At 49.4% G+C, this 13,644-nt stretch overlaps 1 protein-coding gene across 1 annotated transcript in view; it reads right to left on the bottom strand.

Moving 5' to 3' along the window:
• Positions 1 to 12,175, bottom strand: part of LOC142559222 (lysosomal protective protein-like) — a 31,608-nt gene extending 19,433 nt beyond the window's left edge. Inside the window, exons 1-5 of the mRNA XM_075670850.1 lie at positions 12,009 to 12,175; positions 9,753 to 9,915; positions 9,129 to 9,377; positions 8,308 to 8,399; positions 2,239 to 2,364 (exon numbers count right to left, since the gene is read on the bottom strand). Coding sequence (XP_075526965.1) covers positions 2,239 to 2,364; positions 8,308 to 8,399; positions 9,129 to 9,377; positions 9,753 to 9,915; positions 12,009 to 12,175 — 797 coding nt within the window. The remainder of the gene's footprint in view (positions 1 to 2,238; positions 2,365 to 8,307; positions 8,400 to 9,128; positions 9,378 to 9,752; positions 9,916 to 12,008) is intronic.
• Positions 12,176 to 13,644: the final 1,469 nt, after the last annotated feature.

Below are 13,644 nucleotides of genomic sequence, written 5' to 3'. Positions count from 1 at the left end.
GTCAACCCGTGAAATCCCATGGCGCTGGGCGCCATGGAATTTCCCCCGTCAGGAGCGCGCTCCCTCCGTCAGGCGTAGACGGGGGGAACGCTACCGCGCCCTCAATGCCGAGCATTTCCCGACCATGGGGGGCGCAAATCAAGCCCGGCAAGGATCGGATCAACGCCGATAAGGTCGCAGCCGCTCCCGGTCCAGGGGGAGATGCAGGTCTCGTGGCCGCTCCAGGGGTCGCACTAGGAGACGCTCCAGCTCCAGTGCATGGTCGAGGTCAAGATCCCGAGTCCGATCCAGATCCAGATCCGGTTTCAGGGCAGCCCGGTTTCCAGAACCCAACCAGTATCCGGACCTCAGCCCGCCTCCACACGTTGCGAGAAGCAGCCGACCCTCGTTCGGGCCGATCTGGCACGTCCCAAGCCCGGTGCCAATACCGAGGCTGCTCAGGCACCTCGTAACGACCCACCCCCAGAGCAAGCTAAAGACGCGGATGTCATTCGCTTACGCAAAGAGAACGATGACCTCAAGAACACGATCAAGAGGCTAGTTAACGAAATGGCAGAGATCAGGAAACTCGTTTCGAATGTGTCGGGTATCGGTGCTCCAGGCAGGGCCACAGAGACTCCAATCCCAGCTTCGGTAGACGGTACTGCGACGTCCTCCAAACGCAGAGCAGCAGTCAAACAAACTAGTGAACCGGGACCATTGTCCGCAGAAGTCAGCGAGATTAAGCAAACTCTCATTGGGCGGACAGACGGCCTCAAACAGGTCACCGCTAGCGTCATTTGTCTCACCGATAGCGTTCGCCAAATTCAGGTTGTGCTCGGAGACCCCAACAGGGGCCTCGGAGATCTCGCTGATCGCATCGACGTCATTGAGGCGCGAATGGCTTCATCCGCCTCCGTCGTACAACCTGTAACCGTTCCCGCCATACTAAAGGAAGCTAGACTTCAATATCCCACAAGGGCGGTGACAGGTGGTCCCAGTCTTTGCGCAGCCCTAACTGGCCCGTTAGGTGGTAGTCCGTCCGGTCCGCCATAATGGATAGATCCAAAGAGAGTTTTCGCATTTGGCAAGGGAACTGCAGAGGGCATTCTAACAAAAAAGCCCCTCTGCAGCAGTTTTTCAGGTCTTTCGCTGTCAAACCTCAGGTCATTGCTCTCCAGGAAACATTAGACTCCGCCGCCTCGCTCCAGCGCTACAGGGCCATGTCGGGCCGGCCCGAGGGGCGAGGGATTTGCACCTTGATAAATAAAAGGCTGACTTATCACACCCACGACCTCAAGCTGGCGAGTGGTAGAATCGAATATGTCATGGTTGAGTTCCTGTTCGACGTACCGCAGCGTAATCAGCGCAGAAATAGCGTGTTCGTCCTCAATATCTACAGCAACTCCAGGGACTCGCGCCAACAGTTCAAGACCATCATAAAGAAAGCGACCGACTTTGCCGGCCCTCGACCTTTGGTCGTCGTCGCTGATTTCTACGCACCGTACGGCATCTGGGGTTACGTCTTCGACACTACCAAGGGGCGCAACCTATGGCAAGACGGCAACGAGATAGACCTCACTCTGGTCACTGACAAGGATTTTCCTACGCGCATCGGCAACTCCGTCACCCGGGACTCGACACCCGACCACACCTTCGTCAGAAACGTTGAGGACATGGGCTGTGAGAGAACCGCTATGGTGTTTGGCAGTGACCACTACATTCTCGAGACCAACTTCAAGGTGTCTCGAAGTAGGGTCAAGGAATTCACGTTCATTGATTGGGACCATTTTCGCCAGATTCACGAAGAACCCGGCAGAGCCAGGACACCCGCCACTCTCGAAGAATGGTGCGAAGGCCTCCAGAACGATGCTTCCGCGGCTACCAAGAAAGTGGAAACCGATCTCGATGTCGAGCGGATGGACAGCAGACTCGACCACCTGATGGCGGTTAAAAACACCATGATCCGCAGATGGAAGGGTAAAAGGCTCAATTGCAGACTCCGAAAGAAGATCTCGGAGCTCAACAAGGTCATCGATGACCACTGCAAGGCGCTATGCCAGCAGCAGTGAGACGAGCTCCGCAAATCTATCGACGGACAGATGCGCAACGGCAAATTCTGGGGTATGCTGGAGCACCTTCTCGACGAAAGCGGCTCGAAGTCAAACCAGAGGCATACGTTGGCCCTGGCCCTTCACGAAGCCACCAGGTCCCACATGGTCGATGAACTTGTCTCAAAACTCGTACAGAAGTACTTGCCCATCCGTCCTGATGGAGATCTGGCGACCCAACTCCCGCACTACCGAGGCCCTCCACGCCTCGAGCTGGACGAAGACTTCTCCGTTCCCGAGGTCAGACAGGCCGTCTTCGCACTCAACCGCAAGTCTGCGCCGAATCCGGACGGAGTCACCAACGGAATGTTGAGAAACCTCGATGACACATCAATCCTCTTTCTAACCGACAAGATGAACGAATCCCGGGAAAGCGGCGTTGTTCCTACAGAATGGAAGATGGCCTGCACGGTGCTCATTCCCAAGCCCGGCAAGGCCCCGAACATCGAGAACCTCAAGCCGATTTCTCCAACCTCCTGGGTCGGCAAGGTCGTGGAGCGCGTCGTCCTCAACAGGATCAACGGGTACCTCGAAGTCCACCGCGTTTACACATACAACATGATCGGCTTCCGCGCCAAACTCTCGACGCAGGATGCCATGAAACTAATAAAGCATAAGATTGCGGATGGCCGTTCAAGAGACGTCGAGGCTCTGCTTGGTCTGGACCTCGAGAAAGCTTTCGACAACGTGATCCATAGCTTCATCTTAAAGACTATTTCAAACCTGGGTTTCAGTTCCAGATTCCACAGCTACTTCAGCTCTTTTCTAACGGACAGGAAAGCCAAGCTTCGCATTGTGGACTTCCGCTCCAAAGATGTGCCCCTTGGAGGGCCGGGCACTCCTCAAGGCGTCGTCATCTCCCTCACACTGTTTAACATATGTATCATTGGTCTTTCAGAGAGGTTGGCACGGGTCGAGGACGTCAAGCACGCCAACTACGCCAACGACATCACCTTATGGCGCTCCACCGGCTGCGAGAGCCGAGTCGAAGAATCCATGCAGGAGGCGACCGACGTGATCGAGGAGTATCTCCGCCCCACCTGACTTCGATGCGCCCCCGCCAAGTCGGAGCTTCTGCTTTACAGAAAAAAGAAGGCAGGCAGACCCAAAGATAGGAAGCCAGTCTCCGAAAACAGCATCAGTCTTCGCACTTGTGACGGCGGGAGGGGGGGGTGGCTGATACCCAGGGTCGACGTTGTGCAGGTCCTGGGCATGTTCGTCAAATTCAACGGCGGGAACGGAACGGCTCTCCGCAAGATCATTGAAAGACGGACAACGCTTTCCGCCTCGTTCGCTGCATTGCAAACCGGCACCGAGGAATCAAGGAAAACAACATCCTCAGGCTGATCAATGCCTTCGTACTATGTCATTTCACCTACACGATTTCTACGCACAAATGGCTCAGAGCGCAGCGAGACAAGCTCAACGCTCTTATCCGCAAACTAGTCAAGAGGGCTCTCGGGCGACCCATCAGGACCCATACCGAGGATCTCCTCAAGCTGGGGGCGCATAACACCGGCGAGGAAATTGCCGAAGCCCCAGAACGTGCGCAAATCACTCGTCTGAACCCCACAGCGTCAGGTAAACGCATTCTCGAAGAGCTCGCTTACCACCCTGCGGGATTCCTGATGGCCAGTACCCCGATCCCTAGGTGTATTCGAGACAAGTTCGAAGTCTCCCTTGTTATCTGAAACGTCCATCCCGTCCAAAACGAGGGCAGACGCAAGGCCAGAGCAGCAGCCATTCTCAAACAGATCGAGCAATGAGACATTATAGCAAGTTTCGCCGACACCGCATAGTACAGCGATGGGAAGGCCTTTGCCGTCGTTGTGGTCGACTCCAGCGGCAAGATTTCCAATAGTGCCTCCATTCGCACTTCAGAGGACTGCTAGACTGTAGTGGGTCCGAGATATATAGCGATTCCAAAATGGCAGTTAGGGCTTTTGGGAAGGGTTGCATCAACAAACAAGCTGCCCGTCTTGGTAGCTCGGGTCCATATGCTCTCACGGATCAATCAATCCACTGGTTTTCCGCCCACGTACTGTCAGTCGAGGGTGCTCCCCCGAACCTCAATGAGTCTGCTCAGGATGCTGCGCGTGACCTCACCGACCTAGCTTCCTCTGCAAGGAGCGCCGACTCCCCTCCTCCCTACGGCCACAGGGGCGCTCCCACTACTCACAACGAGATTATTAATTTCTTCTACAAGTCTAGAAGGGTCTTTCCACCCCCTCACCCCAAGATGAATAGGGCAAGAACCGTTTCGCTTAGACTTCTAGAGACCAGCACATATCCGTGTCTGTCCGTTCTCCACGAGACTTACCACGACGTGTATCACGACGACGCCTGCCCGTCCTGCGGGCAGACTTCCACTCTAGCGCACATGCTCTGGGAGTGCGGGTGGACATACCCGAAGTTCATCAAGGAAAAGTGGGACTCGCTTCTGGGTAGCCCCGCTCTAGAAAAGCAAATCCTGGCTGTCCGGCGTGCCCGTGACCGGGCAGGTGGGCTAGACCTGCCGGTCCCGACGTGGGACTAGCTGGGTGCGCGACGAGTTCGCGTCCTCACCGGACCTGCAATAAAGTTTCTACACTATCACATCATATACCCCGACTTCTATCCGAGCCAGACGTGCAAGATCCGTAAAACTCAATCAGCAACACTCCCCCACATGCTACGGGAGTGCAAACGTCAATACCCAGACCTTTATCCCGTGACCCTCTCGCCGAGATGGCACGCCGCCCTGCGGAGCTCCCATCTCGACGACCAACTTTGGGCGACCCAGTAGGCCTACGAAGCGGCGAATAGGCAAGACATCGACGTCCCATCGTGGGAGGCCTAGGTCCAGCCGACTTAACTGCTGGTTCTCATTAAAGTTCACTCTCTCTCTCTCTCTCACCCAGCTATGTCCATTACGCGAACTTTATGCAGGTCAAAAACTACGCCCCACCCTGTTGGTGTACTTGACGCCTATTCGCAGTACTGATTGGTCCATGCTATAAGGAAGCAGTGTGTTGAGGCTCACGCGAACGGCACCCAGCCACTCCTATGTACAAGATTTTATCCACTCGGTCTATCTTATTAATAGAGATACTAGCATTCTTTGCCTACTTCTGCCGTTTTAAGCCTATCTATCTATCTATCTATCTATCTATCTATCTATCTATCTATCTATCTATCTATCTATCTATCTATCTATCTATCTATCTATCTATCTATCTATCTATCTATCTATCAGGGTCCTAGAAATGTTTACTGAGTCAAACAGGGCCAATGGAGCCGCCCTCAAACGCATTTGTTCCAAGACCGAAAGCGCTCTCGGCCTGATCCGAAGAATCACCAACAGGTACCGCGGAATCAAGGAGGACAATCTCATCCGGATTAGCGACGCCTTCGTGCTATGCCACCTCGCTTACTCAGGGGCTATGCACAACTGGCTCGTGTCGGAGCGCAACAAGATCAATTCCCTAATCAGAAGAGTCTTCAAGCTTGGCATCGGCCTTCCCGTCCGAACGCACACAAAAGACCTTCTCAATTTGGGAATTCACAACACGTCCGAAGAAATCGTTGAAGCCCAAGAGTTATCCCAGTTTGTCAGACTCTCCGGTAACCCAGCGGGCCGAGCCATACTTGGCAAGCTGGGACTTAACCCCACGGTCGTCAGTCCCGACACTGTGAAGATGTCCAACGAAGTAAGGTCAAAGGTTTACATGCACCGGATGCCACGCAATATGCATCCCACCTAAAACGAAGGACGAAGACGAGCCCGGGGTAAAGCTCTGCTCGCCAGAGACCGCTTGAACAAGGACCGAACATGCTTCGTAGACGCTGCTTCGTACGTTCAAGAAGAAGCCTTCTCCTCAGTGCTCATCGTCTGTGATTCCAAAGTCCTTAGCTGCGCTATCATCCGCAGTTCCAGTTCCAACATTGCAGAGCAGGTTGCTATTGCTATTGTATTGACGGACAGTGTACATGACACGATTTATTCAGATTCCAAGGCCGCTGTTAGGGCCTTTCAGATGGGAATGGTGGCTCCCCAGGCCCTACGTGTCACCCAAAGTGCTAAAGACATCAAACATAACTCATTTACCTGGTTCCCTGCGCACCTTGGAATCATCGAGGGTCGCTCCATCAACCCCAACGAGAAGGTGCACTCGGCTGCACGAGGTTTGACTGACCGTGCGCTCGATAACGCGTCCCCTCCTGGGCGACCTCAGCCTCTCTGCTCGTACAACGAGATTTGCAAACATAATTATCTGTCAAGAAGACATCGTCCTTTGCCGCATTCCTTGCTGTGCAGGTCCCAGGCAGTCACTCTCAGACTTCCCCTTACCCGAGCACTTACCCGAGCCCCGCGGCGCTGCACACAATGTACCCCGAACGGTTCCCAAGCCCGGACGGCCCTTTGTGTGGTTCCTATGCGGACTTCGAGCATGTTCTGTGGGGCTGCGCCTCTGCCGATCCCCCTTTCACCAAGAGGAAATTATGAAGCTCATTAGGGCCCATGACCAGACCTCTCAAACCTTGGCAGTCCAGAGGGCTCGCGAGGGGGCCTTCATGTTTCACCTGATGGCCCCGAGTGGGCCTAGCCAGGTGACATCGAGTGTGCTCGCGTCTATTGTGGACCAAATAAAGTTGTTTCACTCACTAACTCAATCAGTCACCACCTTGAACTGCTAGGTGAGTGCTAGGTGAACTGCTTGTGATCGTGATGTTGTCGTGGCCATTCCATTGTCGTCATTCCAGTTTCATCATCTGACTCTTGGGATGCTATAGTCGCCACGCCTTTTACGCCGACCCAGTGGCCCAAGTTGTCTAATAGCTCGTACTTGGGATATGTGCTTGCGGTAGTGATGCCGCCTTGGTCGTTGCATCGTGGTTACTTAAGCTTTGTTATCCAACTTGCCTCATGCCGTCGTCGCCACATCATAGTCGTTGACCGTCATACAATCATCATGTATTCGTTATCACATCGTCGTCGTCATGCCATCCTAGTCATTGCATCATCCTTACTTCAGCTTTGTCGTCCAACTTGCGCCATGTCGTCGTCGCCACTTTGTCGTCGTCATTCCATCATCATCATACACTCATTATGCATTCGTTATCACATCGTCGTCGTCATGCCGTCTTGGTCGTTGTATCGTCGCTATTCCAGCTTTGTCATCCAACTTGCGCCATGCCGGCGTCGCACGCCATCGTGGTCACTCCATCACCGTCATGCAAACATCATGCATTGGTTATCACATCGTCGTCGTCGTGCCGCCTTGGTCGTTGCATCGTCATTACTCCAGCTTTGTCATCCAACTTGCGCCATACCGTCGTCACCCCGTCATCGTCGTCACTCTCTCACCGTCATACAATCATCATGCCTTCGTTATCGCATCGTCGTCGTCATGCCGTATTGGTCGTCTTGGTCGTTGCATCGTCGTCATTCCAACTTTGTCATCCATCCTACGCCATGCTGTCGTCGCCACGTCATCGTCGTCACTCCGTGACCGTCCTACAATCATCATGCATTCGTTATCACATCGTCGGCGTCATGCCGTGTTGGTTGTTGCGCCCTGGCAAAGTGGGACGATGCCGGAAGACGACGCATTCAGCCGAAGCAACGGAATGTTCTGAATGACAGCTACACATTTTTAATAAAAGTGACTTCAAAAATACGGCTTGTCGCTAGATAACTTGAATGCTAATAGCATTATCGCCTACTCATGGTAAGATGAATTCTGCCATAATTATTCACTTCCTGCGTTCTAAATGTCAGAACAAATGCTTGTACATGTTCATCAATCCAGCATTCCTAGTGATAGCGTAGCGCCCGAAGTCTTAGGACCCGTATATATCGGTTTCGCAAAGCTAAAACAATAATAAAATAACATGCATTTTGTGAGCACACTGGATCTTCTGAAAGCAACCATTGCTTCTTCATGGTGACACAGCTACTCATTATACAACCGATTTCGGATGCTCCCGTGTAGCTTTTGAATCATGAAGGTCGTTATAGAAGGCTATTTTTGAAGCAACTTTTGTAACTTCGAAGTCACTAAAATGTCAACAGTTCTTTCACGTCGCTAAAAAAATCGTCGGTTGGTAAATTTAAAAAAATTGGTCACTAAACTGAGAATAAAGTGTCTAAATATAGCGACAAAGTCGTTAAAATGGCAGCACTGGTTCCATCAACCTGCTTCGCGAAAGAATAACCAGAGTAACGAACGCTTACTCGTCTCCCAAGAGGCCGTGGTAGTAGGCGAAAAAGAGGATCGCCTTGCCGAGGATCTCGAAATCCACCGCTCCGTTTCCGATGGTGTAACCCTTGGCAAAGCAAAAATGTGGGTAAATCTACGAACAAGTTCTAATAGCCGCACCACAAATTCTGAAGCTTCAGATCACACAGGTCTTTCATTTGCAAGTATACACAGTGCATGCACAAGTACACCTCAGAATGTCACGGAGTCCAAGATGCACCGTATGAAGAGCTGAAGAAACATATCTGGCAGAACTCTCATAATACTATACCTATCAAGGCCAGTCGGTTACGCCCAATTTACACGTCCTTTTGATCAGTTTCGCATTAACTATTGCGATTCCAATCTAGAAATATTCATATTCGTCAATATTGATAACGTCATCAGTCATATCAAGGGCAAGAGAATTTGGCAAAATTGTTCACCTTTTCGGATTTCTGACATTTAATGCACCTCTAGCTGAAGCGCTATTTCACAGCAGCCTTCAATGGCGGGTATTCCTAAGGTATGTGCTAGTTAGAATTTATGAGCAGAAACGACCTCACAACTGCTGAGCTTCAATTTCGCAATCACAACGTGTGCCCCATAGCGAGTAAGAATTTAATTCATGAACATATTTAACTAGCAACAAATGCATTGAGACTTCTAATGCAGACAGCTTTACTCTTTCAGAAATGCACACTGAAAGGCGGAGCAGCTATGTCTCTCACAGTCTTTTCTTTTTTTCGTTCGAACTCGAACAGAGGTGGTATATGGCACAGGTCGGACGTGTATGGTTGTAGATCAAACCGCGTACCTTCAGGTTTATTCCAAGTGGATTCGAGAGGAGAAGGCGTTGTGTTAGGAGAGGAACGAAGATGCCGGCGTAGCTTACACCCGTCACGTAAAACTCATTCTTCCTGAACTGCGGAAACTTGGAAAAAAAATCCAGTATTGCCTGGTAGTTGTCTTCGGTGGCCTTGTTGTCGTCACTACTGTTGTTCCCGGTGGGGTCGTACGAGTAACCGACACCTGCCGGTGCCTCGAGAAATATCACGTTTGCAATCTATACATAGAAAGAATTGAAAACACCACAAGATCAGCAGTTGTCGCGATCTAAATGACAAATGAGCGCCAGCGGAAATTGGCTGCGTATGAGTCTTCGCTGCCTCTTCATAATGAAACTGTGCGATATGTGATAATACCATCGCTAAAGCAAGTTAAGCTAGACAGGTTTATGAACTATGACGTTTAGTAGTTTATAGAAGGAAGTATGGCACGTCATAACGTTTGTGGCTCTGCGATACAACGTTAAGTGCTCGGTTCACATGGGCAGCGAATGATCACTGCTCCATCGAGACGAAACTCGAAGTAAGAGCGCCTTTAGGAAGTCAAAAAGAAGGTGCGTAACGCGTTCGTTAGTCAGGAAAGTTGTACTAGCCTTGTTCCAGCTGAATCGGTTTATGGTTACGTGCTCGCCCTGAGGGTCAATGCGGAACGGGCCCATCTCCATGGCAGCAGCAATGAGCGAGCTACATCCGGGTCCTCCGTGCAACCACAGCAACACGGGGTCGTCAGACGGGGACCGCTGGCTTTCCATAAACCTTCGTATGAAGAAACGAGAACAGGGTTCTCGGCTTGTACTTTATTTCGCAATAATGCAGCACTGAAAAGAAAAATACGACGAAATCCCTAATGCGCGACGCTATGCTCGAGACAACCACACTACGATAAAGGGCACGCCGCTAAAGGGCACTTTCCTCTGAACGATCATGCTCCTGATTCGCCTATGCATGCCGTGGCTTTACGTTAACGTATATCGGAGTCAAAATCTACCTCCCTATATAGTGAATAACAAGTGCTAAGGCATGATGCAGACAGTATTTCTGAGCCAGTACGCCTTCGGTATTTGAATTTCTATGGTACGACTGCTAGTCATTGAAATCTTACTTTCATCATTCGAGAGTTGTCTGTCCTTTACGCACGCGCGCGTACACGCACACACACTCACCTGTAGGCAATTACGGAAATAGTCATTCATTGTCTGCCACATTCCTATCTAGGCAGTTACGAAATGTACTAATATAAGTACATTTTATATAAGTACTTATATTAGTACAAGTGCATTTATATAAGTACCGTAGTATACTAGGGTGCCCGACATTACTTCCTAATTGTTTTGAAGATAATATAAACGCCTACGCAGAACGCAACCACGTCGCAGAAAGAAAATTTTCATAAGCCTAAAATGAGCCTCCAAGTTCACCACTGTAGTAATCCGGCTGACATGCAACGGCGGCAAAGATTGAAAGCCATGAAATGTGACAGTAAAAGCCAGAACTTCAGCAGGTGTTCTAACAGCGCTCTTCATATACAACATCTGTCATTCTCGCGTTTCTTTTGTTCTTGTTTTTCTTTCGCCTTATTTAGCGATACACCTATAATGTGCGCCGACCATCTAGGAAACCTGCGCGCTGTTTCGCTGAAAAACTGCAGGAATAAAGTTGGCCAACACAGTGCCTCAATGCTAATTCTACTCTAAACGTGATAACCCACGGGCAGTTGAGTAGGAAACTAAAAATAAGCAGAAGCTTGACATTCTGTTTCGATTTTGTTGTGTGTTTGTTTATTTGTTTATTTCAATGTGCATGGTAGCTTGGGTCATCTGAAGTCGTACCAGAGGATGCGAGGGCAACTTGCCCATCAATGGCTTTCCAAAGTAGAAGTATTGGACATTCAGAAAAAAAGCAGACATTGGCTTACGCACTCATTCGTCGAAAAAAATAAAAGCTTTTCAATGATCTAGTGAGGCGTGAAAGAAAGCAGCAAGCGCCTTCTATACGCCATGTTCCTAAAACGCATAACGCTCGTCGCATTACTGCGAGTCTGAAGCACTTGGAAATTACTTTGCCCATAATCGTACACGTTCCGCAAGCATCGCGAACATCTCAACGACCATCACGTTGGATGTACAGTTGCGCCAACTATAGGCCGTAAAAGTTTAGGTTTATTTCAGGTTCAGATTATTTGTTTCATAAGTGGTACATATGCTAGGATAACTATACAGAAGGATGTCCCAAAGCGTGTAGCTGAAAGGGGACCTCTTTTCACAAAATATATACATTTGTGCAAATATATAGCATAAAACAGCAATGTAGTAGTCACTAAGTGGAATATTACGCAAAGTTCATAACTAGCAGTACAACTAACAGAGTAGTTACGGCATTCACAAGACAACAAACCACAAAATGTTTATAAAGTGTTCAATTGAAGAACATAGAAAAGAGGAAAAACAAAAGAGAAATGAGCAGGAATGAAGTGATTATGTGAATAATTTTGGTTATATAGTAGGAAAGTTAATAATGTATTCTTGGGGAGACCTCGAAGAAGTTGCGGATAGTTAGCAAGCCCTTTGAATTAATTCTGTGCTTGGAGGCATATAACCTATCAGACAGTGGCGAAAGAAACGCCGCAAGCAGGCTCACGACCGCAACTCAGACGGGTACAACCCTTGCCTGCTCCTCAGCAAGACCATAGGAAGAAAGAAAGTAAAGATGGTAAGATGGGCCAGGAGGCGAGATGACAGGAAAAGGCAGACTACAAATTCTCAAATAAAACTACTACGAACAACTGATCATGACCACGGGAACAGACAGATGTGCGCACAGTTAACACGTGTGGCCATGTGTACACTCACCAATAGTGAAGCAGTCGACCTTCCGCGGCGTTCAGAAAACCCGAGTAGTGCCTGAAGTTTATGCGTTCACGGAGTCCCGGCAATCTGGTCACCTCCAACTCGGACTGGTCGACGGCCACGCCCAGCAGTGGCAGTGCCGACACCACGAGCACAATTTCGGTTAGCATGGCTCTCACCAGGCGTCGTGCCCTTTGAGTAATGAAGTTGAACAACGTGTGAAATGCGTATGTGGCAGCCACACTTCTGATGCGCAACGTTCCTCATATCCTACGTGCCGTACTGAAGTTTTCAGAAAGATGGCTCCAAGTCTCGCTCTTACGCCATAAATGGCCTCAGTATACTATGGTCCACCCATGCTCCACAAATATTGCGTACTATATATCACAGTAACAAATTTTGCGCCGTTAAGGGAGCTTGAGAGAGAGAAGGGAGGAAGAAAAGGCAGGGAGGTCATCGAGACTGAGTTCAGTTTGCTACCCTGCACGTGGGACAATTAAGATCGACTCGTTCACGGGGCCAAATGAAAGCTTACTTAGCGACTTTTTTGTGTCAAGTAAGAATGAAAATAGCTGCGCAGACGACACCAAAACTGCATGAAGTTGTAGTCAATCTCTCGTGTCACATATTTCAGCGTGCACTAGGTGGTGAGAATCAGTACACAGTTTACAACTATTCCTTGTTTCATCGCAGCTGCAGTTTCAGCACGCTGTCGAATACAATACAATATTATACGACCTTCAACGCCAACTTCAACACAACTTCCCTTCGGCTGAATTGGTAATAGATTAGTTGTATAGGCTACTAAACCAATGTTGGAAGAACTTACAGAGGCATATTTTTTTTATACCAGCATTGAAATAGCTCTTAAGGAGATGACGTGCCCACCTGGTGAATAGCGCACATTATCTCTGTTCCAAAACGTCGCCTCCGAGATTTTTGCATCATCTCTGAGGTCACGTCTGAAACTAGTCTTTTACGCGGCACAAAATTACCGTGCAGTTGGCCTATAAGCTTAAGTGTGTTATTCGGGAGACAAACCAGTAACCTCAAGGGCGTAAAAATTTCTGGAGTAATTCAACCAGTATGCAGCTAATCATTTCCACATGTGTGTTTTGGTGTAGGCACTTCGTGGCTCATAATTTTAGAAACGTATCAAGGCTGGATTCAGACGCACGCATCTGATAAGACAATCATTTTTCCTTCCTTACTCCACTGCAGACTTTTTTATATATATAAAGAAGGCCTTGCTGCAACGTGCACGCATCTGATATTTATTCAGGAATACCCCAAAAGAGAGGGGGGGGCGGCTTTCGATGAGGGTATGAAATTAAAAAAGGGGAAGCGTAGGGGTACAGAACAGGTGCAACTTATCCCATAGAGATATTGAATAGTATTGCAGTCCAGAACAAACCAGTGCTGTTTTATGGACCGGAAATAACGGCCACCGTAACCTTGTTCTTCATAAACTATAGGAGCAGAGAAGTAACCCTGAAGACCAAGACAATATATGCAACTATAGATGAAAAGCTGCAGTTTACCTAACCTCCAAGGAGAGCCAACAATATCTCTCGAAAATGGGGCTAAATATAGTTTAAGCAGTTGCTGAAGCAAGTGTGACTGACGTCTGAGTTCTTTT

The sequence above is a fragment of the Dermacentor variabilis genome, chromosome 10 (assembly GCF_050947875.1).
Source record: "Dermacentor variabilis isolate Ectoservices chromosome 10, ASM5094787v1, whole genome shotgun sequence".
Taxonomy (NCBI): domain Eukaryota; kingdom Metazoa; phylum Arthropoda; class Arachnida; order Ixodida; family Ixodidae; genus Dermacentor; species Dermacentor variabilis.
The sequence above is the reverse complement of the archived record's forward strand: the minus strand, read 5'-3'. Positions and strand labels throughout refer to the sequence as shown.